At 42.2% G+C, this 26,068-nt stretch overlaps 1 protein-coding gene across 3 annotated transcripts in view; it reads left to right on the top strand.

Annotated features, from left to right (window-relative positions):
- The window catches only part of LOC119015641 (FERM and PDZ domain-containing protein 4-like), a 76,114-nt gene that overhangs the window by 4,782 nt on the left and 45,264 nt on the right, over positions 1-26,068 (top strand). The window contains exon 1 of one of the 3 annotated variants that reach the window (XM_037091849.1): positions 22,424-22,925. The exons of the other annotated variants lie outside the window; for them this stretch is intronic. Coding sequence (XP_036947744.1) covers positions 22,885-22,925 — 41 coding nt within the window. The 5' untranslated portion in view covers positions 22,424-22,884. Of the gene's footprint in view, positions 1-22,423; positions 22,926-26,068 lie in introns of those variants that run through there. 3 annotated transcript variants of the gene reach the window in all.

The following is a 26,068-nucleotide window of genomic DNA, read 5'->3' as shown; positions in this document are numbered from 1 at the left end:
GGGCCTATCAAAATGAGACATCTTGACATTTAATTACAGTGGGGTTTTTTTGGTGGATAATTCATGTAAGATTTATCAAAAACTACTTTATTGTCTTTTTGGCTAAATCCTGACCTTTAAGCAGCAATTAGATGTGGAGAAAAGATGTCGTCGTCACAGACAGTTGACAGTATGAAAAGAGTAGCACAGATTTTCGGTGCTGGTCAGCTGGCTGTTGGGTCAGTTAATTCATGGTGTATTATCTGACTAATTGGAGAGAGTGTTATGAAGGAGAGAATGAATCTGGGTTCTGTTTTTAATGAAACAGTCAGGACCTTTGGCATTGAGTTGTGAGCCGTCTGCCACTTCAAGTCCGCCAGATGAGACACTCCCAAGGCATGAATGGGCAGCTTATTACTTTTATTCTGCACGGTGACGACATCTGATTTTATCAATCAACATTCCTGCATGCGATATTTGAAATCCATCTTCTTGAATTTTACACGATGAGCCATCATCACGATCCTCCCCCCCATCAGTCATCTCTATGTTAATTATCCTCCCCTAATATAACTGTCCTTTTTCTCTCCCAGCTCCCTATCTAACCCTTCACAATCCACGTAATATTGCATAGAATAGAGCTTGTGGTAGATCATGGATAAAAAAAATAAATAAATTGCCTTTACTTAGGAGACTCTTTAGCTTGCTTTTCCTGGTAAACCAACAGGGGTTACATAAAGTCTACAAAGCCTCCAGATGGACACAACCGAGGTCCAGTCATTTTGCCTGGAGTCATTTTTCAGCACAACACGCGAACGCACACACACACACACACACACACACACACACACACACCTGTATGTGTGTGTTCCTATGCATTCTAGAAGCTTATTTTCAGTCCTTAATCCCATATCTGTTCCCTACATACTCACCTTTGCCAGTGCCTGACATTCACCTTCACAGCAACCTTACATTCACTTTCAGATCTGAGCATCTGAAGCAGAGGTGAGGGAACACATGCATTTAAGTTCAGGAAAATATGTAATTTATTTAAATGTAGCATTCATTTTTAAGACACATGACTGAATAAATGAGTTAAATCAGGGAAGAATTAGGATGTATTTGCAGTTTTCCCTGCAGCAGTGGTCATATCTGCAATGGAGCACTAGCCGGTAGAGATCTGGTATCTCATATTAATGCAATACACTGCATCAGCAGATCTTTGAGTTTAACCTTATTTTTTGTATCATGCTGTGTATTTAAAATTAGACACAGGGGCATCAACCAATCAGTAGTCAGGTCCCTGTAGACATGGCTATAGATAGCTGTTTGGCCAAGAGTCAGTGCCAGGTGGCATCTCAGAGGTAGCAAATGGAGCTGACCTCCTATGAAGAGGACTGTGCAGGGCAAGCATTATAATAGCAGATAGACTATAATGATTTGACTCGTTAGTTGATGGAATATTAAATAAAATTCTCATTAATCAGGACGATAGCGCTCGCCCGAACCGTCCCGCCGTGTCTTCAAAAGGCAGCCCAAACCACTCCGTCTCCTCCGACCATAATTCACGTCATCGTATAATTCTGCGGAGCATCCATTTGCATTATGTTAGACAAAGAAACTGACACTGCAATATACAGAAGCCAAATTCAGCTGTCAAAAGAGTGATGTACTCATCCGCAAAGGGTGACTGCAGAGGACATCAGACCATTCGGCCATAAATCAGGAGGATAAGCAGACAGCCACACTTTTCACCTGCCATATAGATGTTATGAAATGTAGCGTGTGAGTTTGAAGGTGCTGTTTATCACACGGGTTATCAAAGCAGTGCTTGCTATCCCAGATGCTTTTCAGAATGAGGCCTCCAAGGCGGAACTGTCTGGTGTCTGTGGAACTTGCCAAATTAGTAGTAAATGCTAATCAGCTTCTTTACCTTTATTCAGTATCTTTTACTGCCAAACAGACAGTGGTAACGTCCTATGGTTCAGATGGGGCCACAGGTGAGGTTAAATGACATCTGTAGACAATAATGATGGTTAGCGTTATATCAGAATATTAAAGAAGAGGAAAAAAACAGCACTAAAGGTTTTTTTCTCAATGGAAAAACATGAGTCTGTTTTACTGACAGGGTTTGCTGGTGGTGGAACTCTCCAACAGTCAGTCTGAACGCTTGAAGTTAGCCCATGAGACGTGGCAATAAGCAGATGGTTCGTCCAACCACCTGCCAAGCAGTTTTTGAAAGAACCTGCCTTTCTCCAAACAGTTCCTACCGGCACCTTCCCAGATGGTTCCGTGTAAGAAACACAGCCGGCGCGTCAGGTTATTTCCTCCGGTCGACATAAAATAATGCAACTTTAGCAAAAAATTATATAATTCCAAATAATATATAGTCTGTCAGGGAAAAAAAGACACGATCATCAATAAGTGTTGGGGCATTGTTCGTTGTTTGTTTACAGGTTAGACTGTGGGCCGTCATCTCAACTGATCGCCGCAGGCTGAGCGCAAGAAGGTAAATAACAATCAAGGGCAGTGGAATTGATTGAACTTCAGGCGCAGCAGTGAGCTGTAAAAACCGTGCACCAAACACCGCTTTTAAGCCTTTGTGTCTTCATGTTCACCGCAGAAAACAAATTGATCGTGCCGCTCCAAACCCCAAAAGCTCGTACTTCATACCATTTAGACCTTTGTGCTAGGAAATCTATTGAACAGTCGACTGAGTAAACCGAATATAAAGATCCAAATGATGAAAAGAAGGACTTTGGGAGTGCGTCAGTGACCGCAGTATTTCTAAAATCTTGGCCGCGGCCCTTTTCTCTCGTTTCCTTCGGCTTTTTTTCCTGTGTAAACTGTGCCCTTGAATTTTTACATGGAAATGCAGAGGGAGTGAAGAACCTCAGCGGTTATCCTCCTACTCTTCCTGTGACGGGCCAGTTATTGGCCAGTGCCCCACACACCCACACAGACCGGACAGCGTACCCCTGTCTTTAAGTCATTTAATGTATTTTTACGCTCGCCTCCTCTTCGCTGAGAGAAAAGGGAGGGCAAAAGCAGTTTATGCAATGGCTTGTGAATACATTTTCTTTCCCACTCCACACAATCAGATTTTATTGTTCCCAGTTCTTGTTTATCTCCTCTACTGAGTCAGCAAGGACAACCGCACTACTGTGTATCCCTCTCACATTGTATATACATTATTGTTGTGTTAATCTCCGGCCGCCTGCTGTATGCCCACAGGCACAGCTGACCTCTGCCTGCTCCATCCGCAGAGAATCACTTCACAATCATTGATTCCCACACATACAGTATACGCACATATATAGCATTAATGTGTTTCTATATGTCGCACACAAACACACACACACACATCCTCGCTGTGCGGAATCAGGGTTTTCAAGAGCCGCGTCAGACATCTTTGTGTCTGAGATACACACACTCACTCACACACACATGCTCGCTGTAAGTACAGATGCTGATGTCTGCGCTTAGTAGCAGCTCTAAAGTTGGCACACATCTGTTCATGCATTGATCCATCCGCTCTGTGTTGCAAGCTGTGTGTGGGGAAAGGGTGTGTGTGTGTGTGTGTGTGTGTGTGTGTGTTCTAGTGTGTGTGCTGGACACACTGTATATCACACATCTTGTCATCTCTGTGATGCCGTGCAAGGGGGGGAGGTTTTCCCAGCATTGTCCCCCGCGATCTGACACCACATGACACTCGCTGCATTGCATGTGTGTGCGCCGGTGTCCGCATATTTATGTGTGTGAGTGTGTGTGTGTGTGTGTGTGTGTGTGTGTGTGAGTGAATGGAGTTTATCCCCGCTGGCCCAGATGCCCCGGCTAAATCCATCACCAGCGGTGCTGCACAGCGGTGCTAAGCTGGAACATTTGGCACCAAGCTAGGAATGAAAAAAAAAAGAAAAAACAGGGACACACTCAGACATACACATATGCACACACACACATAGAAAATTGAGTTTGGGGATTTTTTTTTTTTTCTAAAGAGATTCAGAGGTGGATTTTTTAGCGGAGGAGTTGGACTCAGGGAGCGGGACAGGAGCTCTCTCTCCGACGCTCTGAGCCTTTTGGCGGTGGTGGGGCCGGGGCGTCCATCCCACTCTCTCCACCTGTTCGCTCCTGCATCTGTCCGGTCCGGCTGACAGGATGGAGCCATGCGACGACGACGACGAACTGGGGATGTTAACCGCTTTCCAGTAAGTCCCGGTGTCCCACTGACGCTTCTTGTTGTTTGCTTGCTGCAGTCGTGGCACAGAACGCATGTCATCTGCACGCTGGACCCATTCAGAAAGTAGACTTTCTTTGAGTTTGAAGGTGCATTTTCAGCTGTTGCCGCCTCTTTTAACACTTCCTAATCGGGGTGTTAAAGCTTTTGAGCAAGGGCTTTATTTATAAAGCTCTTTGGGAAGTTTACATGGAGTTTGCTGCTGGTTCTTGGAGCCGATGGGGGGGCTCTTTCTTTGTCACAGATTCTACATCAAAACTGTTTAAGACTGATTTTTGTTGATTGGTCTTTTTGGTGCCTTCCCTTGTTGGTGTTTTTTGTTTTCATCTAAAGAATGTAGTGTACATGGATTATGTGTTTTGTGGATTAAGTGCATGCGTGTTTTGTTTTTGTTTTTTTTGTATTGTTGTGTGCTGAAAGCTCCTCTGACTTGTGTCGAATCGGTGTCACTTTGAGTGTTGTTCAGAGCTAAATACTGAATCGTAAACTCAGTGCAATCAAATGTTTAGGAGGCGGTGACACACTCTACAAAGCTGAATCACATGACCAAGCAGATATCAGAATGTAGTTCTAATCAGTGGTGGACGCATTGAAATCATTGACTTAAATAACACTAACACAACAGATCATTACAAGGGAAGTACTGAAAAACAAATTTACAAAAAAAGTCAAAAGCAAAAGCATTGATAGAGTATGAAGAACAATCTCTATTAGGGTTACTCTCACATTATTGGATTATTATTGTTGATATCTTAACATGTAAGCAGTACTTAGATCAACATCTTATACTGTCGGGTAGGCTAATAATTCATCACACTATATCACTGGATCATAGGTTTGTATGTTCTATCCTGAAAATAAAAGTGCTTTCTCTGAAGTAACTGTCAACCATAGCCGGCAAATACTTTTAGTGGAGTGACTGTATGTATTACAACTGGCCCCATTTTACAATTTTGCTTCCCTGATCAAATTGGACTGACGGGGATGCAAAATGGCAGTCACATATGGTCAGTCTTTGAAGGTGCACTGTAGAAATTTGTATCAAAAGAGAAAGATCTTCATCGACTGATTTAGAAAAAAAGAAGAAAAGTTATGCCTCAAAAAACTTAACAAACAAACTCTCTTCATTTCCATGAATGAATAAACAAACTGATCTTAAAGGTCAACACAATTTACAGTGAACTGCTTGGAGATTCAGTTATTACTTCTGGGTATGATTTATTACCTTGTTGATATTGTAAATTATAATATTTTCTGAGTTTTAATTTCTTCTCCAAAACCCCATACTGCCCCTTTTCATAATAAATTAGGTAATTGTAAATTGATCCAACATGTCGTACCTGACTGACTGACTAGTGATCTCCTTGGGGTCACTATTGTCACCATCTCTTCTTCGCCATCGTGGCCGGTCTGAGCAAGCCGATGGATTTAGCGCGGGAATGTCTTGCAGCAGGCTTTAAAGCAGCCATATTGTAATCTTCCTCGCCGAACTGACGGCACGTGAGTCGTCTGTTACATAAGGCCGAGGTGGCTCCAAGCAGCGGAGGAATCCAGGACCTTGTAATTACTGAACACACTTGGAGATTACATCATGGATTGAGGGGGGTTTAGCTCGCTGGCTGCTGGGAAGTGTGGCCCTATGTGTGTGTGCAGTGTGGTCCCATAAAACGTTATTATCTTTCACATAAACTTGCTTCCTTTACTGTGCATTTCCAGTAAATGCGCGCTCTGTGTATGCGTCGTGTATGTGCGCGGCGGGCTGTAAGGTTACAGGAGTTGGCTTCACTTAGAATGCTGAGTAATTGAAGCTCAGGAGAGGATTTAATTGTTTTAATATTGTCTCTTCAACAGCCGGATGGTGTGTTTGCTCTAACTCTGTCATTTGGATTGATAATCCACAAATAAAACCCATGGAAGCAACAACATCATGTGACTGACGGACATTCTGCAAAACAAATTTATACTGGAACAGATGTTAGAGGACATCACAACCATATAGTTACACATATAGTTAACGTGTTGAACTAGTAACACATAAACATGCCATGTTGAGAATGTGGGACAACTGATGAGTGAGTGAGAAACACAGAAACAGTTAGCTCAGAGGAGTGGATAAATGGTTCAGATAGTTATCTTAAAGGTGTAATATGTAAGAACTAACCACCTGTCGAATGAAAACAAAAATAGAGGGAGCGTATCACTAGAGTAATCGCTAACTGCGGCTAACTGTAGTTGCTGTTTGCTAGTAACCTCAGTTAGCTGTGCAGCTTGGAGTGGGAGGAATACAGGGTGTGATACTGTTTAGTTGCAAAGATATTGGTTCAATGTCTGAAATAGAAAAATGTTCGGTCAAGAGCTGGATATGGACCCAGTTTCCCTTGTTCTGGGTCTCACACACAGACATGTGATATAAAAAACATATAGAAAACATGCACAGTAAGTATAGGAAAGACTTCTCAAGGCACTTTTACTTGCAGCACTGGAACATACATGCAAATTTGAAGCGCTGTAGTCCTGAAAAGGTTTGATTAACAGCAACGCTATTCACTTTATGTGTGTTTTAACGACAGCAGCTGGAAGAGAAAGATGAAGAAAAGAAGCGTTTACCCCTTCTGTCTCCCTATTTTTTTTTTCTTTCTACCTAAACATAAACCCATGCAGCTGCTGGTCAGCCAGCGGACTGCGAGATTGAGGAAGCGCCAGATCGCAGCATCATTGTCGAAGGATTACAGCAATGAGGTGATAGGTCATTGGCCAGGAAACATGTGGCCCAGAAAGCAGACAAATGAAATTTGATTCAGATTCAGACCCTGCACCGCTGTGTCAGTCAGACCGACAGACATGCAGGCTTGGACTGACTTTTCTTTTTTTTTTTCTTCTTTTTTATCTCTTCACCTGCTGTTCCTGGTTTTCAAACCACTGATATTCCAAATATTTGAATGTTGACTCAGCAGCTGCAGAATGAGTGACACACATTGTGATCCAAGTGAAATCACCCGCTGTGCCGCTTGTCTTATTCCTATTGTGCTATTGAAGGCTTTCAACAAAACAATTTGATGTGTTTTTCAAACCTAGTTGACAATTTGAGGCTTTCTCTTGAGGATTCTCTTATTCAAAGAGATGTTTTTGTGGTGTGTCTTTTTTCCGCTGGAAAAAAAAAAAAATATTTTCTAGTTCTTAATAGTTAGTGTTATTTTGTTTTTGGAATGATTTTGCATTTGGCAAATAAACCAGAGTTGGCTTTTTTAATCAAAGACTCACATTGTGGGAGAAACTATGTTTGACAAATTTAGTTAATTGTTGATGTTAATGAATGACAAATAGCCAAAGAAATGGAACCCTGAGGCAAATTGTTTTGTTTTAATGAAAATATATTTGTTTACACCATACATGTCCTGAAAACCAGATAATTATACAATATTGTGATTTGCGGTGAAAAACAATTGCTTCACCTTTCTTTGCAATTTTGCACACTTTTGCCAAAGAACTTAATGCATCTGATACATTTCAACAATAGACGCAATAGAGAAGCCCCATTTAGACTTCATAGAGAAATGAGAGTTTGTTTCTTGACTGTGACGTGCACCTCCATCCTCCAAAAACACCCTGGGAGCTCCCTTTTTCATTTGTACCCAATTTCATTCTCATTGTTCATAAGAAACTGAAATTTTAGTGAAAACTGAAAAATGTGATAACATTTAGTTCAGAAAAACTCACCTTGGACTCTTTTTTTTCAGAGACCAAATCCAACTCTCTCATTCTCAGCAGAGAACAGAGAAGTTGTGTGTCTAATGAAAGTGCTTGTCCTTTGAGTTTAATCTGCCGGCGCTCCACCTCTGTGCCCCGCTGCACCGCAGGATGTTTGCGCTTGGGTTGGTTGGGTCAGGCTGGAAGGGCCTTGAGGCCAAATCGGTCATAGGCCGATTAGTTTGCTGGCAGGCGCTAAGGGTCTAGTCCTCCTCCTTCTCTTCTTCTTCTTCTTCTTCTTCTTCTTCTTCTTCTTCTTCTCCTTCCTCCTCTCGAATAGAAATGCATGTAAATTCCTGTTTGGCGGTGGAAAGAAAACGGAAATGATTTGGAATGCAACATGAAAGACAGCACCATGACAAGCACCTACTCCGCCCTTCCATTTCAGGTTTAAAATATCCAGCATTTCTCGGAAGGAATATACAAAACACACAACAGCAAGGTTTTAAGTTGTCCAACCACTTTTTGCGTTTTATTCAAATCTGCTAACAGAAACGAGGTGTCAGCTTCCACTGTAGCTGTGATCTAATAGCAACTGTCTGCTACCTGCTGCAGTTTGCATGCATGCAGTCTTTGGCTGACTTTGACTGTTAAACTTTCCAAATTCGGAAATCCTCAGAAAATTGCTGACAGCTTGCCAAAGTCGAACTCTATATCTAATAAGAAAAATGCAAATAATAAGAAATATTGTATGTACGCTGCACAGATGAAAATCAAAACACACGCGATGAAAGTACATGAAAGGTCACAAGATCACATTCAACAGACCTGCTGACATATAATAAGAAAACGTGGTTATGAATTCAGGAACATTTCTTTGAGTTTAGCATTTTACTGACGTGGAGTGGTGCAGTGTTTTCACGCTGTTATCCCATGATGCATTTAGTGAGAAGGCACAGCTGCTGTGAAAAACAACACCATGGTTAATGACCTTAATTGTTCCCCGAGTGTTTCCCGCGATGATGCTCAAACTACTGTAGCCAACTTCTGTATTAACACTTCCGTTTTCTTTTTATTGTGAACTTGTACTTGATACTTATCCTATTTCTGGGGGCTGAGAAGTTACATGGTGTGGGATTGGTGCACAGACTCAAGTACTTGTCGATACCATCTCCAGCATGTTGGACTGCACTGGATCTTGTGCTAGCGTAGGTATTGGAACAACCCTGTAAAGGAGGTGGTGATTATGTCGGCAAGGCAACCAGACCTCTTACAGTGTTGATCATTTTGCTTGTCACTCTCTCAGATCTCTCCGATGTCTCAATTCTCTCCCTTTTGAGTCTTTTATTTATGAATGTTCATGTGTTGCCTCTGTGATCTGTGAATTTTTGCGTGTCACTACTACATCTGATGAAAAGGCAGATGAAATCTGCAAAATTGTCAGTGCTTTGACCATGCTCCTGAGCAGGTCAAGGGATGTTCTATTCAGACTTGTAGGAATAAAATTGCAAATAACCTTGTGTGACATGCCAGCGTTCACATTTTCTCTCCTTTTCTCTCTCCTCTCCTTTCTTTCCCTGCCATAGTTTGACACATGATCAGAATTAAAAAGCAATGGGCCCCGTGCTGTCTTTAGTGTGCTGCAGCAGTTGCGCTGACATGTGTGCATGCGTCCTGTGAACGATGGACTTTTCACAAGACACGCCGTCACCAGAAAAGCTGAATGCGCTATTGACCAACAAGACAGAACCATCAATACCAAATTACCAACTGAGGCCCCCCTGTAGTGTTACTAAGTAACCAGTGCTGGCAGGTATTGACATGGCGTCAGCAGGATGTTTGTGTGTTATGGTTCTGTTTATTTAGACTCATTGCTTTTTTCATCTAGGCGCTAACGGACCCAGATGATGATAATCCCACTGGAAATACCACTTATCACACACACGCACACAATATCCATAGTCTGAGGTTTGTGTGTTGACCTGGACGTGTAAACAAGACACGGAGCTGCGCGGCGCACTAAGTGGGGGATTTGTGGCGCAAATCTGTCGCCTGTTTCCAAACAGTCGGGGCTCTTTCATAAATGTCAGATCAGCTCATGTGCAAAGCCACAATCCTTTAATGACCAAACGCAGATATGGCTCCTTGCCCCGCCAGTTAAAGAGCATTTACATTCAACGGGGGCTTATTACATGATGCTTATCCCTGCATGTTAACCATAGGAAGAGTCAGATTTAAAACACATGCTAATTAGTTGCTTAGAGCTGGTTTCCCTACAGCAGATGGTTAAGATTTGGGTTAAGTTTTCCGTCACCCATATCATTGTATATTTACGTGATATTGTATTTTGCGACAACTGTAATGTCAAACTGATTCAAAGCATGTATTTTGTAGCAGAGATGCACCGAGTAGCTGCAGCCGCACTGCAGGAATGTGCTGAAAAATTAGATCTCTTTGCGTTTTTGCTTTATTAGCATTCGGGCCCGCCATTGAAATTCCGCATCAGTGAGCCGGCAGCAATAGTGAGCATCATTGAAGGTCTTTTACTGCCCGTTCTCAAAGTCAGTATTTGTGAAAAGGGGGGAATATGATTTACTGAAAACTACCTACAAAGCAAAAATTGCACAATAGCGTGTGCATCTCCTTTCCCCTTTGCACCGTGCCTGTACTGTGGGTGAAATATTCTGCACCTCAGCCAAAATTGAGGTTGACAAGACCATTCATTTTGAACTAAAAGCCGAATTTAGTGGTTCAAAGTCGGGATGGAATATGTTTTTCGCTCTATAGAAGTACATGACCTAAGTACAACTCATTCACTTTGCTGAACAGTATATCATGACCACTCTGGCTCAGATACAGGGCTCAGTGGAGGTGGCATTCTTCTTGAACCTCAGGTGAATTAGAGATTGTAATTGCCCCAGCTGCTGGTTGTACAGATCTGCTAGAGCCTGGGTTTACAAGTAAGAGTTCAGTTTACCTTCTTTATACCTAATTTAATGAATCGTTTTATTTTGGGCTGCATGGACAGGATTAATACTTCTGGAGTAGTAACTCTTCATGTGAGTCTTGGTATCTGAGAACCGAAGTTTAGCAAGTTCATAGAAGGTTAAGGAAAAAAAGCTGAATGGCATGCTTATTTGCCAAATTACAAATGGAGGTAACACTCTTAAATCTGTCTGTTAAAAAAGTATGAAGTAACCGCCACCAGCTAGTTAGATTAGCTTAGTATAAATACTGGAAGCACAGAGAAACAGCTGGCAAAAAAGCTGACATTCTAAAACTCCCTAATTAGCAGGTTAATACATCAAATGAAGTGTACAGTTGACAACTTCTTAGACGAGCGCAGTAACTTCTTGGAGTGTGGATGTTCACAGATTCAAGGAATTCACTGCACCTGACCCAGAAACAGTCCCGCACATACTCCTGTAAAATCACAACCTTTCTATACTTTAAATTGTATCTGTGTTAAAAGTGCAATATGTGGCTATTTTAGTTTTAAACATTCAAACATTATCTTACATCATCAACTGAATGCGAGAAATCACAGTTTTGAAATGATTTTATGGACTATGTATCGTGTAACAGGGATCTATTGACGTTAGCCACATTGGTGGTCCAATAGTACAACAACAACCATCCCACAGTGCTCTGAGCTCCTGTATGTCACTGATGTCATGTTTCACAACACAAATGCGCCGGGAACAAAAGAGAAAAACGGTGGATAAATTATTTTGAATGTCACAACCCCCATGAAATGACATGTTTCACTGTCATAATTTGCAATGAGCATATTTGCAAAATAACAAACTATTCATTTAAATATGAAAAACTTTAAGCATGTGAAATAGCATAATACATTATGAATACATTCATTAACTAAACATAATAGTGTCTTCAACTAATATTTACAGTTCATCATCACCACCCCTACATGCTTGGACACACCTGATTGTAGTGTTATGTTACAGTCTGCTGGTATTTGTGGGAAAGTTCCATCATTTGTGTTGTTGCACAGTGTAACACACCCAAGCGAACACGCTTCCGAAAGTAAGATTGCTTTTAAAGTGCAACACAGAAAACATCACAGGTTTTGTTCCAGGAAAAAAACTGTTATTTACTGCTTCCACTCCTGCCCAGAACACTTCCACCACTGACTCTCACTCTGTTTTTCTCTCTCTCTCATCACTGGAAGCGCTCCCCACTTATGTCCAGCGACATTGGGACTGCTGCCCAAAACAAGAGGCCCGCAGGTCCTTTGTTATCACACATTATTGGTCCTCAGCCTGGTAATCACACTATAAGTCCTAACATTCTCCTAGCTTGTCACAAAAAAAGAACAAAAAAAACAATTTCTACTTAGATGAGAATTACTGAAACTAGTTGTTATATTGTATTTTCTCATTTTCCATTTAATTAAGGTGTTTTGTTTTGGCTCGATATTTTCATGGGGTCTTAATTTTTGAAAAATTGTTGCATTAGTGTGCTCTTTATTATGCAGAAACGTCTCACTATAATGAGTTCCCTTAATAAAATGTGAGCTGTTCTTACAGAGACAGACTTGCGTGCAAATGTCTGTATCTAATTGCGCGCTTGTTTGTTTGTTTGTGTGTGTTTGTGTGTGTGTGTGTGTGTGTGTGTGTGTGTGTGTGTGTGAGAGAGAGAGAGAGAGAGAGAGAATTTGGCAGTCAGACTATTGGCTTTGCCGGTCGCCTAGAGAGATGTGGCTCATACACACACACACACACACACACAAAGAGAAAAAAACATCTCTCGTCAGCATTCAAGCTCGGTGAGTGAGTGCATGTGTGCGTAATTAAATGTCACACAGGGCTTGAAGAATGGCTAATAGCATTTGATCAATTTGTTCAGTCTGCATACGGGTCTCCCGCCCTGCATGTTGATGTGCGTGCACACCGGGCATGACGGGAATATGTGAATGCGCAGAGGAAAACGGAACTCGTGGGGTTTGCTTTTTTGTGTGTGTGGAAGTGACCCCGACCAAAAAAAGCTCAGAGCAGCCGGCAGCTTTGCTAATACGCCACGAGGTGACAAATAGCCCCCGTCGTTTCCCCACTCGCCCTTATCTCCTAAGTGTCTCTGACAAGCTCCGTTATTGAAGAGGGATGTTTAGTAGGCTGACAGCGGGGGGCGCGAGGAAAGCGGGAAAGATAGACACAAAAAAGGACCCAGGCCAAATGTATTATTTGTTTAAGCCCACATGGAGCAATCAACTGTGTCTGTTCGCTGCCAAGTACAGCAGGTAGATAAAAACTCTGGGAGAACATTAGACAAACTTTTCAGATTCTCACAGGCCCGTGGAGAAGTTTTGTGGGATATTATTGTAAGGGTTGCCAAAAAGGCCTTAAAAGTTTAGAATGTTTTGAAATTAATGGAATTACTGTAAATGTTGAGATATTTTAATCAGACAATAGCACATTTAGATGTACTGGTGAGCCAAGATTATCATTAACTTTGTCTTGACGTTGTCATTTACACTGCAAAATTCCCAACATGTGTGCCTATTTTGTGTATTTTGCGATTGATTCAGAAGGCTAATGAAACCACAGAAACTGCATGAAGGAAAATCATTTTGGCTGCTTCTGAAGTCTCGATATTACACACTTCAGTAGTACATTTTACAAATTCTTAAAGTTGAGTTTTTTGATTGAATGTGTGCTCATTTAAAATGTATTGATGTGCTTAACGAGTTTTAAACAGCGCGGTTATAATTTTGAATAGAGCTTCTCAAAGAAACATCAACTTTGTCAGTATAATAATTATAGTAGAATAATATTATGTCCTGTACAGCAGCCCAATCTGACCACTGGCTAATTGTATTACTCAACTTCCCTGCAAAAGCTCGTATTGAGCAAAAAACTTTGTTCGAAAACAGTCACCATTAGCCAAAAAGCTATTTTATCCACAATAATGGAACAGAAAAGTTGAACTTTGCAACGTGAGACTCCACTCTCCCCTTCTTGCCCTTTTCCCATCGCTCTCATCCATTCCATCCTTCATCCCCCTTCGCTCCCGATCCATCATCAACTCCCACATCACACCTCCATTTTACAACCCCTCACTTTTTTCGAATATCTATCTCTCCCTCCATCCATTTATCCTCCCTGACCTTTCTCTCCTCCGCCCGCTCTGCACACCTCCCTCGTTCCCCCTGCCTGTTGTATCACTCTAGTCCACTGCTCCTCTTTCTCACACCCTCCTCCATCTATTCCCACCCATCCTCCCTTCCTTGGGTCGTCTGCCCTATGAGATTAGGCCCTGTGTCATAAGGAAAAGAGAGAGAGAGAACGAGAGATTGCCTGTTGGATTAGAGGGGGTGCAGGAATGAAATTCTATGATCTCATTGTTTAGACGTGTCACATGAAGTCAGTGTGTGAGTGTGTGTGTGGTGCGTGCGAAGTGCTGGTGCCCGCTTTATCCCCTGTAATGACAAGGACCACACGGTTGCATGCTGGGAAATCGTGTATGCGTGGCGACGGAAAAGAGAGCTTAATGAATGACTGATTTGCACTTTTATTATATTCATCTGTCATTGTGATGTAGTATAAAGAGGGCAGCATATTCAATCAGTGTATGATGATGGGTTGGGCTGCAGAAACTGGACATTGCACAGCAATCCAATGTACATTCTGATAATGTGTGATTGAACGCCTCATGCTGTGGCATGACCCAGTAAAGTGTGAAGTGATGTGTGTATTTAAAAGAAGAAACTTCCTGTGAAATTCAAGTGATTACTGAACAAACAGTGCAGTATTTCTCACCCAAAGCATCACGTGCATTCTGAAACACTAACAAATGACTTTCTTAACTAATAAAACATTTGTAAAGCCTTTTAAAGACGCAGTGTGCCATTACCTCCACTCGGAGGCCTCTCAATCAAAACAGTAACAAAGGATGGAGTTGCAAGGTTGCTTGGGATCATGGGAGTTGTCTTTTTTTGTTAAACCAGGGGCATTGCAGATGAAAATAAATAACCGTGCTCCATCGTGAGAGAGCAATAGAAGCAACTGCGTGGCTCGCTAGCTAGTTCGCTGACTTACTTCCTCAGTCATCCGTTTTTTTGTTTTTTTTTTCCCGGCTAGGAAGCCTTGGGATCATGGGAGTTGTTGTCTTTGTTGTTTGACAATGCAGACAAAATTTAATGATCGTGTTCCATCGTGAGTGCCTAAATAGTTTGCCCCAAACAAACAACCAAATTGAAATGCACCATTGTGTTGAATTAAATTTCTTACTTGTCTTGGTTTAAGCGTTGTTGGAATCACTTGGGATAATGTAAGAACACAACTCAGCTAGATATATGACAGGTCTGGTAGTTTGCAGATACGTCACATATTCTGCTTTTAATGTTTTTCACTTTGCATTCGTGACACAACTTGCAGTCCTCTTTTTCTCGTTTTTAAAGTTAGTGCGTCACTTTTCATTTACATGTCCAACATCAGCTGCACACAAAATACAAACTAACTGTAGTGGGCCAATTTAGTTACAAAACATATGTTATTATGTCATCAATTAGGACCTTTTTAAACAAATGTAATATATAGTCCAATGAAGTGTATGATCTGCTGCTTTCTCCTCTTCCCTGTACCTCAAAACTGTACTTAAGACTTCTTCAGTAAATGTACTTAGAACAATTATGAGAGATTAGAGTTAAGCTTGGGGAAACGTTGTGTTCTTGGTTAAATCTTGAAAAAGCAACCAAGCGTACCAACACATTAGATGCAGATTGCCAACCTCGGACAGCGGGGTCCTGTGCTTTGTATGCTCCACCAGCCACCCCGACCTCCTCTCTGTGACAGTGTAGCGGATGTCACATTTCATGAACTGAAACAAAGCTTCGCCAGGTAGCAATAAGGTTTCCGTCAAAAAAGGATTTGCTGAGCAAATCAGGAGACCATTTCGAGCAGACAGGGGTTGGCTCTGTATATATTCATCAGCGGCCTGCAGAATACAGAGCAAGCAGTGAGGTGGCTGTTGCAAAGGTGACAGTGATTTATGTATGAGCGGCGCCACTCACCGGCTCGAGGGAATGTCAAAGTCATCACGGTCCAAATGGTGGGAAAGAAGCAAAGCTTTCTCATTTCATTATCTGTCATCAGCTGATCAGCCAGATGTTTTTATTGTATGCCAGACGTGCTTGAATACAGAACATCCCAACTACTTTATTGGTGCTGAAACCGCCTCTGGTGAAAATCTCATTACAGGATGCTATCGTGATGGTTATTTCGTTGGATTGGCTTTTTTTTAAAGGAGATAGAAGAGATGTCTGTATGCAGATGCACCACACACACGCACACAGGTTAATGATAAACCCGACGTGTGTGTCAACGATCATAGACCCCAAGGTGAAGGCGCCGCTGAATGCCAATGTGCTGTGTAATAATGCAGCACACAAGCTTTTGTCTTACCCCTGTTCTCTCGCGCACTCACAGAGTCACCCACACTTGAATGGTGACCTTGGGCTATATTGTTATTCATTAGTGGACGGAGCGAGCAGACTGCCTCCCCTCCTCTTATCTCTATGGGACACAAACCAGCAGCGGGATGCCAGTGGCGTTCCTATCTGTCCTCACTGTAATAAGCATCGCTGTTTTAAATCAGCAGAGTGGAGAGATCAGACAGCAGCCTTGAGAGATAAAGAAAAGGTCCTGCTGCTCTGTCCGTCAGGTGCCTCACACCTTCATGGAATGCAAAGATGACTTATTTTCTTAGACTGAAATCACCTTTTCTATAAAGCAAACTTCAGGGAAAGCTGGGGATTGAAGGGATTACTTTATCTCTGTCACACAGAGCGCAAGCAAGCACCCCGACAGTTTAACAGCCAGTTTTTTCTGTCATTTACAATAATAATCAGTGAGATTTGTTTTTTTTTTTTTTTCAGATAACACTCGTTGATTGTTACCTCGAAATCAGCAAACTTAACACAAAAAGCAGGTAATTGCTCATTTAGGATTGACGAACGCCACCTGTTTAATGCATTCATGACAAGTGATCATCAGCATAATCAGCATCCCTAAATTGGTATGTAGGGCTTCCAGCGCTGCTCCACTCGTGGACACCTTTCATTCACAGAAAGGTTTTTTCCCCACCGCAGAGCTCTAAATAGTGCTGTCGTAAATATGCAGACAAAAACAAAATGTAATTAGCAGTGTCAGGAGCCAAGGGGGACCAAAAAATATGAATGTCTTAGTCATTAAGGCACGGCTGTACTGTGACAGACAGGCGCTGACATTAAGTCAAAAACTCAGAGAGGGTCAAGGCGACTTGGTCGCGGAGGTCTTTGAGATATTATGCAGAGGCTGATACAGGTGAAAAGAGGATGTTTCCTAGATAACAACCTGCATAAATCCCCTGGCAGCTGCTGGAGTGACAGAAATATCCTTGTACATCCAGAAATGGATACTTTGCTATGCCTAAATTTATTTAACTCTATTTATTTTGCACCTTGTGAAGACAAAGCTGCAAAGTCCTTTACAGTCAAACAAGGAATAAAAAAAAAAAGGACGCAGCTGGTAAAAAGCCCATGATACTTATATAAGCTAACGTTAGCTACTGTTGCTCATACAACAGGCCTGAATCACTTCTGGATTTTGTCTGTACCTGAGAAAATGTTAGGATCCAAACTCTCTCACATCCCTTTTACATGCTACTCAAAGAACACCTGTTTTTTCAAGTTGCTGTGGCATTTTGAGCCCATTATCAAACCAGTTGCTGTTGAAACATTTTTAAATACAAGACACAGTGGGAAAAGTGGTGCTGCAGCAATGCATATGAGAAAAATAATGTGTTTTTGGAAAATTAAAGTATGTAACCTGTTTTAGTAGTACCCAAAATAAAAGTAAAACCCTGAAAAATGGCACAATATGACCCCTGTATTGATACACTGACCAGCAGGGCTCAGTCCTGTAGAGTAATAACAATTATCAAAAAAAAAAAAGAATGATTGTGTACTAAAGTGAGCAGTTATGAATCAAAAAATATGATTGCATGATGATGAAGGCTGACTTTAAAAGCACACAAAGCCGAAGTTGTAGGAAGAAAGTTGGCACTGTTCGAGTGCCTCTGAGAACTGTTCATAACATTTTCAGAGGTGCTTTGGAAGCTGGCCGGGCGTGCAAGTCGCTGGAGGTGGATTCACTGAAGTGTGGAAGTAAATTGCAAGTTTAAAAGTAAAGGGGTCCTGCATGTCCTTCAGACAACCCACTCAAAAAGTTAAGAACGCAGACTTACTCAATAAACCATAGTTGTCTTGCATATTTATTATGCACTTCTGCTCCAGTGTGCGTGTTTCAGTGAAAGGAATCGCTGTCCTTCCTGCCTTTGTGGAAGGCAGGCTTGCAAAAAGAAATCAGCATTGGTGTTACTGCCCCCAAAAGATTAGATTCAAGAAGAATGGCTTTGCTTGCAGTCTGAACCTAAATCTTTACAGGTTTGATTAGATATGGCACAAAGGTAATAGCGCCTCACATTCCCTTCAAAGGGGTTAGTGAAAAAAGTAATGGGAATCAACAAACTCTTTGTGCCATCTTGCATCCCCTTTATGAAACAAGTCATGATAATAAAATGGGGATTTGTGAACCTTGGCAAATGTTCATTCACTCTCCCTCATTTTCTTCATTCGTTCCTCCCTTTCAGCCCTCTTGGCCCTTATCCATTCTCATAGATCCATACTCCCCTTTATTATCCTGTAAATTTAAAAATAGCCAACTCCTTCCTCAATCACTTCATCCAATCTCTAAAGCGCACCCGTACCACTCCTCACACTGACCCGCGCAGGGAACCAATCATTACTTACCGTTTCTGTCGCCAATCCAATCAGCTCCTCCTGATCCAGACGCGACTTAGCACGAGCCCTGTCAAGACTCCATCTAAAACTTAATTTTGGCAGGGCTTGGAACATTATATTCAGCCATTTTGGTTTGTTTCCATACTATCCCCCAGGCTTCAAGCTGTCCACCCACCTAAGAAACGTTCACACGAAGATCTGACACAAGTCTGACACAAACATCAAAAAATCCTCACTTTATTTCAAAGCCAGATGATCGGGATTGATTCCCTGAAAGCTGTTATCCAAAAGCTCCAGTGATGCACAACAATAGATATCTCAAAATAGCTTCTGTCTGTAATAAATTCTGACAGGAAATTGAATGCGCTAACAGATGAAAGGGTCTTCATTCATTTGTCTCTTTCTCGTCCTGAGATGGGATGTGACCGAACCAGTATGAAATTATGAGCAGGCAAATAGGCCTTTTGTATCCTGCCACCCACAAAGTGCATTTCATGTGCTTTTGTGTGTGCCCAAGGGAAGTCTAAGGTCATCAAAGAGTCTTTGCATCAAAGCTGCATGACGTAAATGTGCTGCGTTCTGACATTACTACACTGCACCCAGAGTAAGAGAGGGGACACACATGATGCTTTTCATTTACAGATATACACCAAACGTACAGTAGATTTCCACGGGGACATGGTCAGCTTCAGCGACTGCATTGTCCTGAGATTTGTGAGCTCATTTCCAGTAGAGGTTTGATTGAATTTCTTTCTTACAGGAAGCCACGGGTTTCCATTGATTTCTGTGTCATATGAAAATCTACTTCTGAACACCCAGAGAAAGAATCCTAATGACTTGCTGGTCCCCTCAAGTGACATCATGAGGTTGGCTTTTGTGATTTATGGGAAAATGATTTGGGATGGATTGTGATGGAATTTGGTGCAGATATTGCTTTCCCCCTCCGGAAGAGGGTTGAAGAGCACATACCTGTAGAACAACATTTAAAACAGGCATTCAGGTGATCCTCAGCTGTACTTTGTAAATAGTGTTAATCAGCCAATGTCAACATGGCGTCTTGAATAGGTAAACATTATATAACATGTTGGCTCTGTCATTGTTGGTGTTGCATATACATCTTTAAATTGCAGCTAGCTTGTTGTCAGAGAACCTCATCATTCTTTGCTAAAAAGGCTGAAAGTATGAACTCAATTAAAAGGCCTGCTTGTCTAATATTAAAAAAAAATATATATATATAAGGGGAAGCTTGTACGTGAAAAGAAAGGGCTGCTACAACATGCTGGGCAACCCTGTTAGAAAACCAGGCATGCTAAGCCGGGACCAACACTAAAGAGTTGATGTAGTCCGCCATAGTTGTTCCTATAAGACTGGGAAACTGGATATGTATACGTTGTGTTGGAATGATGTGACTGCGGTGACTTTCATGCCTGTGGAAAAGCAAATCCGTACGCAGGCTGGACCACTCCAAGCCACCACTAGCACCAGCCCAGAACTAGCTCTGGTTTGCTTTGGGTGAAAAAGGGTATCAAAGGTCCAAAGCAGGCCGATGGGGGATAGTGGTACATTGATAGTGTTGCACTCACCTGTTCAAATGAAAAGTGAAAGGATCAGTTGTGTATGGAATGAAAACAGATAGTTGCAGGAAGAAGTTAATTTCCTGACTCCTTCTCATGAATCACAGTGTGAAGTTGGTGAAAACGGTGGATTGTCAGTGTGCGGAAAGTTTAGTGGCACTCAGACCAAATCTGGCATCACTGCGATTGTGCAGCAATGTGGATGGGCACAACTGTGAGAATATCATTGTTTGGGCCGTGAACAGCACTGGCAGACAGACTTTCAACAGGTCTGCAGAGTATTTCTCCTCCCCTGCTATGCAGTCTCCTGGCAGCAGGTTGTTCTTTCAGGCACCAGGCAGCATCAAAGAAACTCTCCGCAATTTGGTGCATTTCTGAATATTTGTGCAGGGGTCTTTTTTACCCGTATGCTAGTATCTGTTTTAAGCTATTTGAACATCTGACAAGAACTGGCTCTGTAACCCTGAAGAGACACATGAAGCAAACAGGGGCAACACGACATAAAACGATAAGGTCATTACAGCCATCACAGATTCTTGGGTAAATTAACTGCAAGACTCAGATCAATGGTAAGCTGAAACTTGTAGGAATTAAGGAAAAAAGTAAAATCTATAACACGATAACATGCCCATCAACAGCAACATAACATATTCAAAATATTCTCTGAGCCTCTGATTATTATGTGAGATGGAACATTGTGTTATGCAGTTCCTGTGTCTTCCTGAAAACTTTTTTTCTTAAAAAAAAAAAAAAAAAAAGAATGTCTTGACTCAAACTTTTAATGTGATTGGGCAGTCTTCCATTGCTCCCTGGAGAAACGCTCATACGCTCATAAATAGTGATTAGACTGTGCAAAGCCATCAAGATAACTTTTATGAATTCCTAAATCTTGTGGCGTGCGCCCTGCGGATCTCTCCTTCCATTTTCCATTTATGTCTCCCCTCTGCCGTCCTGATCTGACAGCTGTGTAACTACAATTTTTAAGACAACGCCATGATTGAATCAGGTAATTATTGTCTCTTAAGCTTGTCTGTTGACATTGGCGACAACAGACCAGAGGGATGAAATAACTCGCTAGCCATCCCAGTGCATTGTATACCTACGTTAAATTATGAGAGCAAAGAAAATGTATTGCTGACATTACCCGCCCATTTGAGTTGAGTTAGGCTGCATAGGACAGTAAACATACTTTCCTCCCCCTTTGCATTCAGTTAAAGTTTATAATCACCACTGAGGTCCATTTGTAGTTCGTCCTTGGCCCCTTGTGGCACGGGGCCAGCAGGAGCAGCATCTCGCTAAGGCTGAACCATCTGTGCGCGTGCACACGTGCAAGCACACACACCCGAGGCTCAGACTTGTTGATGGGGTTCAGTGACATGCTCTGAATGGATGTGTGTGTGTGTGTGTGTGTGTGTTAATGTAAGTGTGTTGGTTCAACAAGAAAATACGAGCCCTCGGATGCTGTTGTCGGAAACAAAAGGCAGATGGTAAAATGATCAACTATGAGGTTCTTCTCTTAGATTAAGTCGACGAAGATGCGACTGTTTGTTTTTAGGGTTTTTAAAGTAACGGATAAAGATATCATGATGAGAAATTGATGAGGATTTAATTTGTGCTTTGGAAAATCAAAAGAGGGCAAGAAGGACTTCCATTTCATCCACTTATTTGAGGAAATGCAGCCTTATTTTCAGACAAGGACAAATGTTTCTTCTGGAGGAGAATGAAGCTGTCTGTGGTCCACAAGAGCACGCAGTATTAGTGTGCACATGCTCACTTAGTAAAACCAAACATGGGGGGGAAAAAGGAAAAACCTGAGAGACGGGGTCTTGCTCCCATCAGCGTCCCATTCTGCAGAGTCAGCGTTCCTCTGCCCATCACCAACCCCTCCCTCCTCTGTCTCCCTCTGTTGCTTTCTCTTTACAACCAAAGCACTTTTTTTCCTCTCCTTTCTGTCCCTCCTCCATCTTTCATCTTGATATCCCTGACTTGTGCCTCTGCATCCTCCGTCCTTTCCTCTGCCCTGCGAAGGGACTTGCAGCTTCCGAAGAACGGAGGGCAAAGCCGGAGCCACAGAGCATCCGTCATCCTTTCGCTTTGTCCTCCGGCTACCCACCCCCCTTCTCCCTCTCCATCCCGTCCCTCTTCCATTCACTCCCCCTCCTCCTCAGTTCTCCCCGGCTTGCCGCGGCTAGGATCGTTGCACTTCTCCACGCGCTGCGATGGAGAGCGCACACAGTTGGCTTACTGCAGCTGAGCTGAGCCAGGTGGAGAGCAGCAGAAAGGGCTGACTCGTCCCAGAGGGAGCAGAGAGGTGGGAGGTGACCCTCCCGGTCTCTGTCATCACTTAAGAACACAACATCGCTGAAAGACGGGGAATTGGACTGTCTGCGCACCGGATGGGACATTCAACACGGGCGATACTTTCTGCTGTAAACTGAGAGAAATCTCTGAATTCTGTGTTTGAAAAAGCCTCTGTTGACTCCTGATATGGATCCCAGCTGAAAGTGGATTGTCTGGGTTTTCAGTGTGATGGGACTTGGATGTGGATTAGAACGCTGATGCGAAGCACCTGAGCTTCGGGACATAGCCCTCTGTAGCAGGACCACATGGACATGTTTGGTTTCTCCAAGATGCCAAAGCTGTCTGGGTGAGTGTGTGTATGTGTGTGTGTGTTTGCTCTTCTACTGCTGTTTTCTGGGAGGGCTACAAATATATATATGTATATATATATATATATTTTTTTTTTCATTTTTCTGTTCCAATTTCTCAACAAATGTGAAGAACAAAATCAAGGTAATCCATGCAAAAATGTTTTCTAGGTAAAACCATCCAGTTTGGGTATTCACTTGGGTATGCAAGTCATGTCCACCCAGATCTCTGCGGGAGAAAAGCATTTACTTTGTCCATTGTTTTGTGTTTCACTCGGAAAGTTTTATGACTCTATAAAGATGGAAATGAAATTGTTTCGACTGAGAGACTCTGGCAATAGGGCTGGAAACGTTTGATGAAGGCCGTGCTAAAAAATGAATTTGTACAAACCAGACCTGTATGTGACCGGCGTGTGTGAGCAAGCAGAGGCCTTGTAGTGTTTCTGCCTCAACATTTGGGCGAGTAAAAGATAAAAATATTGTGATCCGTAAGACACAGGTGCGATATTGACAACAGCAGCAACAGAAGGTCGGCAAATGCGGGAAGCGGAAGGTGGGATGGGATCGGATAGACCAAGAAACAACCAGATAGTGTGAGGTGATTAAGAAAGAGATGAACAAGAGAGGACTGACAATGGTTACTGAAAAGGACTGAGCCTGGGGAGCCAAAAGGAAGAAGTGTAACAAGACTACCAAGTGCTTAAGAGGAAAGCTTGGTTTAAAACTTTATTCCAGAAAAGAACGTTTAGCCTGAGCAGTGCAAGTACTGAGGCAATTTCTCCTAAAGGTGCTATTATCTCCTCTTTTTCTTCAATTAAACTACCCGGCGTAGCAGCTCTGCATCCCCAACACGTTCAATTCAACCAGCCTCGGGCCTGAAAACTAAATAAACACTAAGAAGTCTTAAGACAGAGGAGACTCTTAGCTGTAATGAAGAGCTCAGCACACAACAATCCCCGCTCGCTGTAATTTTGAATGCCACTCACACACACACACACACACACACACACACACACACACACACACACACACACACACACACACACACACTACACGATACACCATGCGGAGACACCATGCGGAGACACACGCACGTAAATACATGTTTGCATGATCCTTGACTCGTACGTGGTCGCATCGCTAAGCTCACTAAACATGGCTCATGACAAATCTTTTAAACCTACACATATACACACCCAGAGGTTGGCATCTGGAGCGCTATTCTGCTCTTCTCTGATGCAGAAAGAGCGACAGAAAGTCAAGTCTCACATACTGTTCAGAGTATGGTTGTTGCTTCCACAAGTTCTTGTTACATTGTTTTAAAGACAAGCATAGTAACTAGTAAGTCCGCCACACATTTTATACTATTATTATAGATTCAGCTGCTCAGTATCTTAAACTTGATAAACCAATCAATTAATTCATCCACAAAATGTCAAATTTAATCTATGAAATGTCAAGAAATTGTGAAAAAAATGCTCATCACATTTTCCAAGAGTCCAGAGTCTCTTCGTGTACTGTCATAGATGGCAAAGAAAAGCAGAATATCAGAAGCTGGAACCAGCAAATGTTGCCACTCTGGCTTAAAAAAAAAAAAAAAAAAAAGACTTAAAGGATTAATCAATTATCAAAACAGCTGGCAACTAATATGCTTTTGATCTATTGAACACTTAATCGACTGAGACGGTCCGAAGAGGATATTTTAATCTCTTTTCATTGGCATGAAGACTCAGCCTGTGGAGGTTTTGACTCACCGTACTGTAACTCCCGCAGGTAAATGGGCACTGTGATGTGGTAATGGATTACATTATGACTGTAAAACCCGAAACTTAAGCCGACATCAAGATGCAAACTGGAGTGCGAATGTCTGTTTCCTCTAAAGTTGAACGTCCGACAGACTGGATAACTTGAATAAACTTTTAAGCATGACCAACATCGTTCCCTGACATTAACCACAGAACCATTTAAGGGTGATGGTCTAGTGATCAATTTTTAACTCGTTTGAGATGGACAAACTACATATTTTGTCGCTATGGCTCATCATCTTGTCGTCAGTCTATGGTTTAGTAACACATCACTCCATCTTTGTCAGTCCTGTCCTGCTTTGCAATGTCCCAGAGCTGCAAAACTTTTAAAATACTTTTTTTTTTGACAAGAGAGACAAAACAAGGCTTCGGTTCTGTTAACAACTAACTTTAAATGTCTAAGCGAACCAAAGCAACACACTGCGCTCTCCAGTGCCTTTAATGCCTGGCAGGCATAGTATTACATCCAGAACCTTTCAGAATTATCCCTGTAAATCACAAGGGAGATAAACACTTTCACAAAATGAGTTTTTCCCAGACTTCATTTCGGTGAGTTTCCAAACAAACACATAAAATGGAGAGCATCCGAATTTTGCGCATTAATGCAGATTAATGTGTGACGCGGCACGGAGGCAAGCGCCCGAAGTGTGCATGTGTCGCATTTTATCACATCTTTGTCTTTATTTGACTTCAGATTAGGATAAACAGCTCCCATTTCTCGTGAGCGGTGCTTTCCTCCCCTTGTCTTTCCAAAGTTTTGACCTCCCGGGAAACACATGCACTCCACTTTATGCCTCGCCATTTTGTTTTGTCAGACAGTCAGGACGATCGCCTCACCCACTTTCACACATTCGGCTCCATCCGTCGTCAACAGACTGTAAAAATGGCGAAAACTGATCAAGGCGTAGTGCTAACAGGCACCGGGAGAGCGTTTGCATCACTGGCAGCCAACTTAGCCGCACTTTGCTCACACCCAGATGGCCGCTGTGTATCCATGAGCTGTCATAGTACAATTTCGGAGCCTTCTGTTTGCAGATGGCATACAAGCCAAATTTGCGCCATAAACTTTAATGAGAACTTGTGGATCATTTATCACGTCTTAATTCTTGTGATAAATCACTGTGATGGGAAGGTGGGAAATAAAACAGCTGCAGCAGATGAGAGGGACCTGTGATATTCCTGGTTTTTTTTTTGTTTGTTTATTTATACTATCTTTGGAAGAGTTCTGTCATCACGCATCTGGATTAATTTCAGAATCATTAACCTAATCTCTTTTTATCCGGGCATCCTAAAAACAAAGACAGGACCTGTATCAGCGTTTGCAGTGTGGGAAAATG

Source organism: Acanthopagrus latus, chromosome 24, assembly GCF_904848185.1.
Source record: "Acanthopagrus latus isolate v.2019 chromosome 24, fAcaLat1.1, whole genome shotgun sequence".
In the NCBI taxonomy this organism is placed as follows: Eukaryota; Metazoa; Chordata; class Actinopteri; order Spariformes; family Sparidae; genus Acanthopagrus; species Acanthopagrus latus.
Note: the sequence above shows the minus strand (reverse complement) of the source record. Positions and strands in the feature narration are given on the sequence as shown.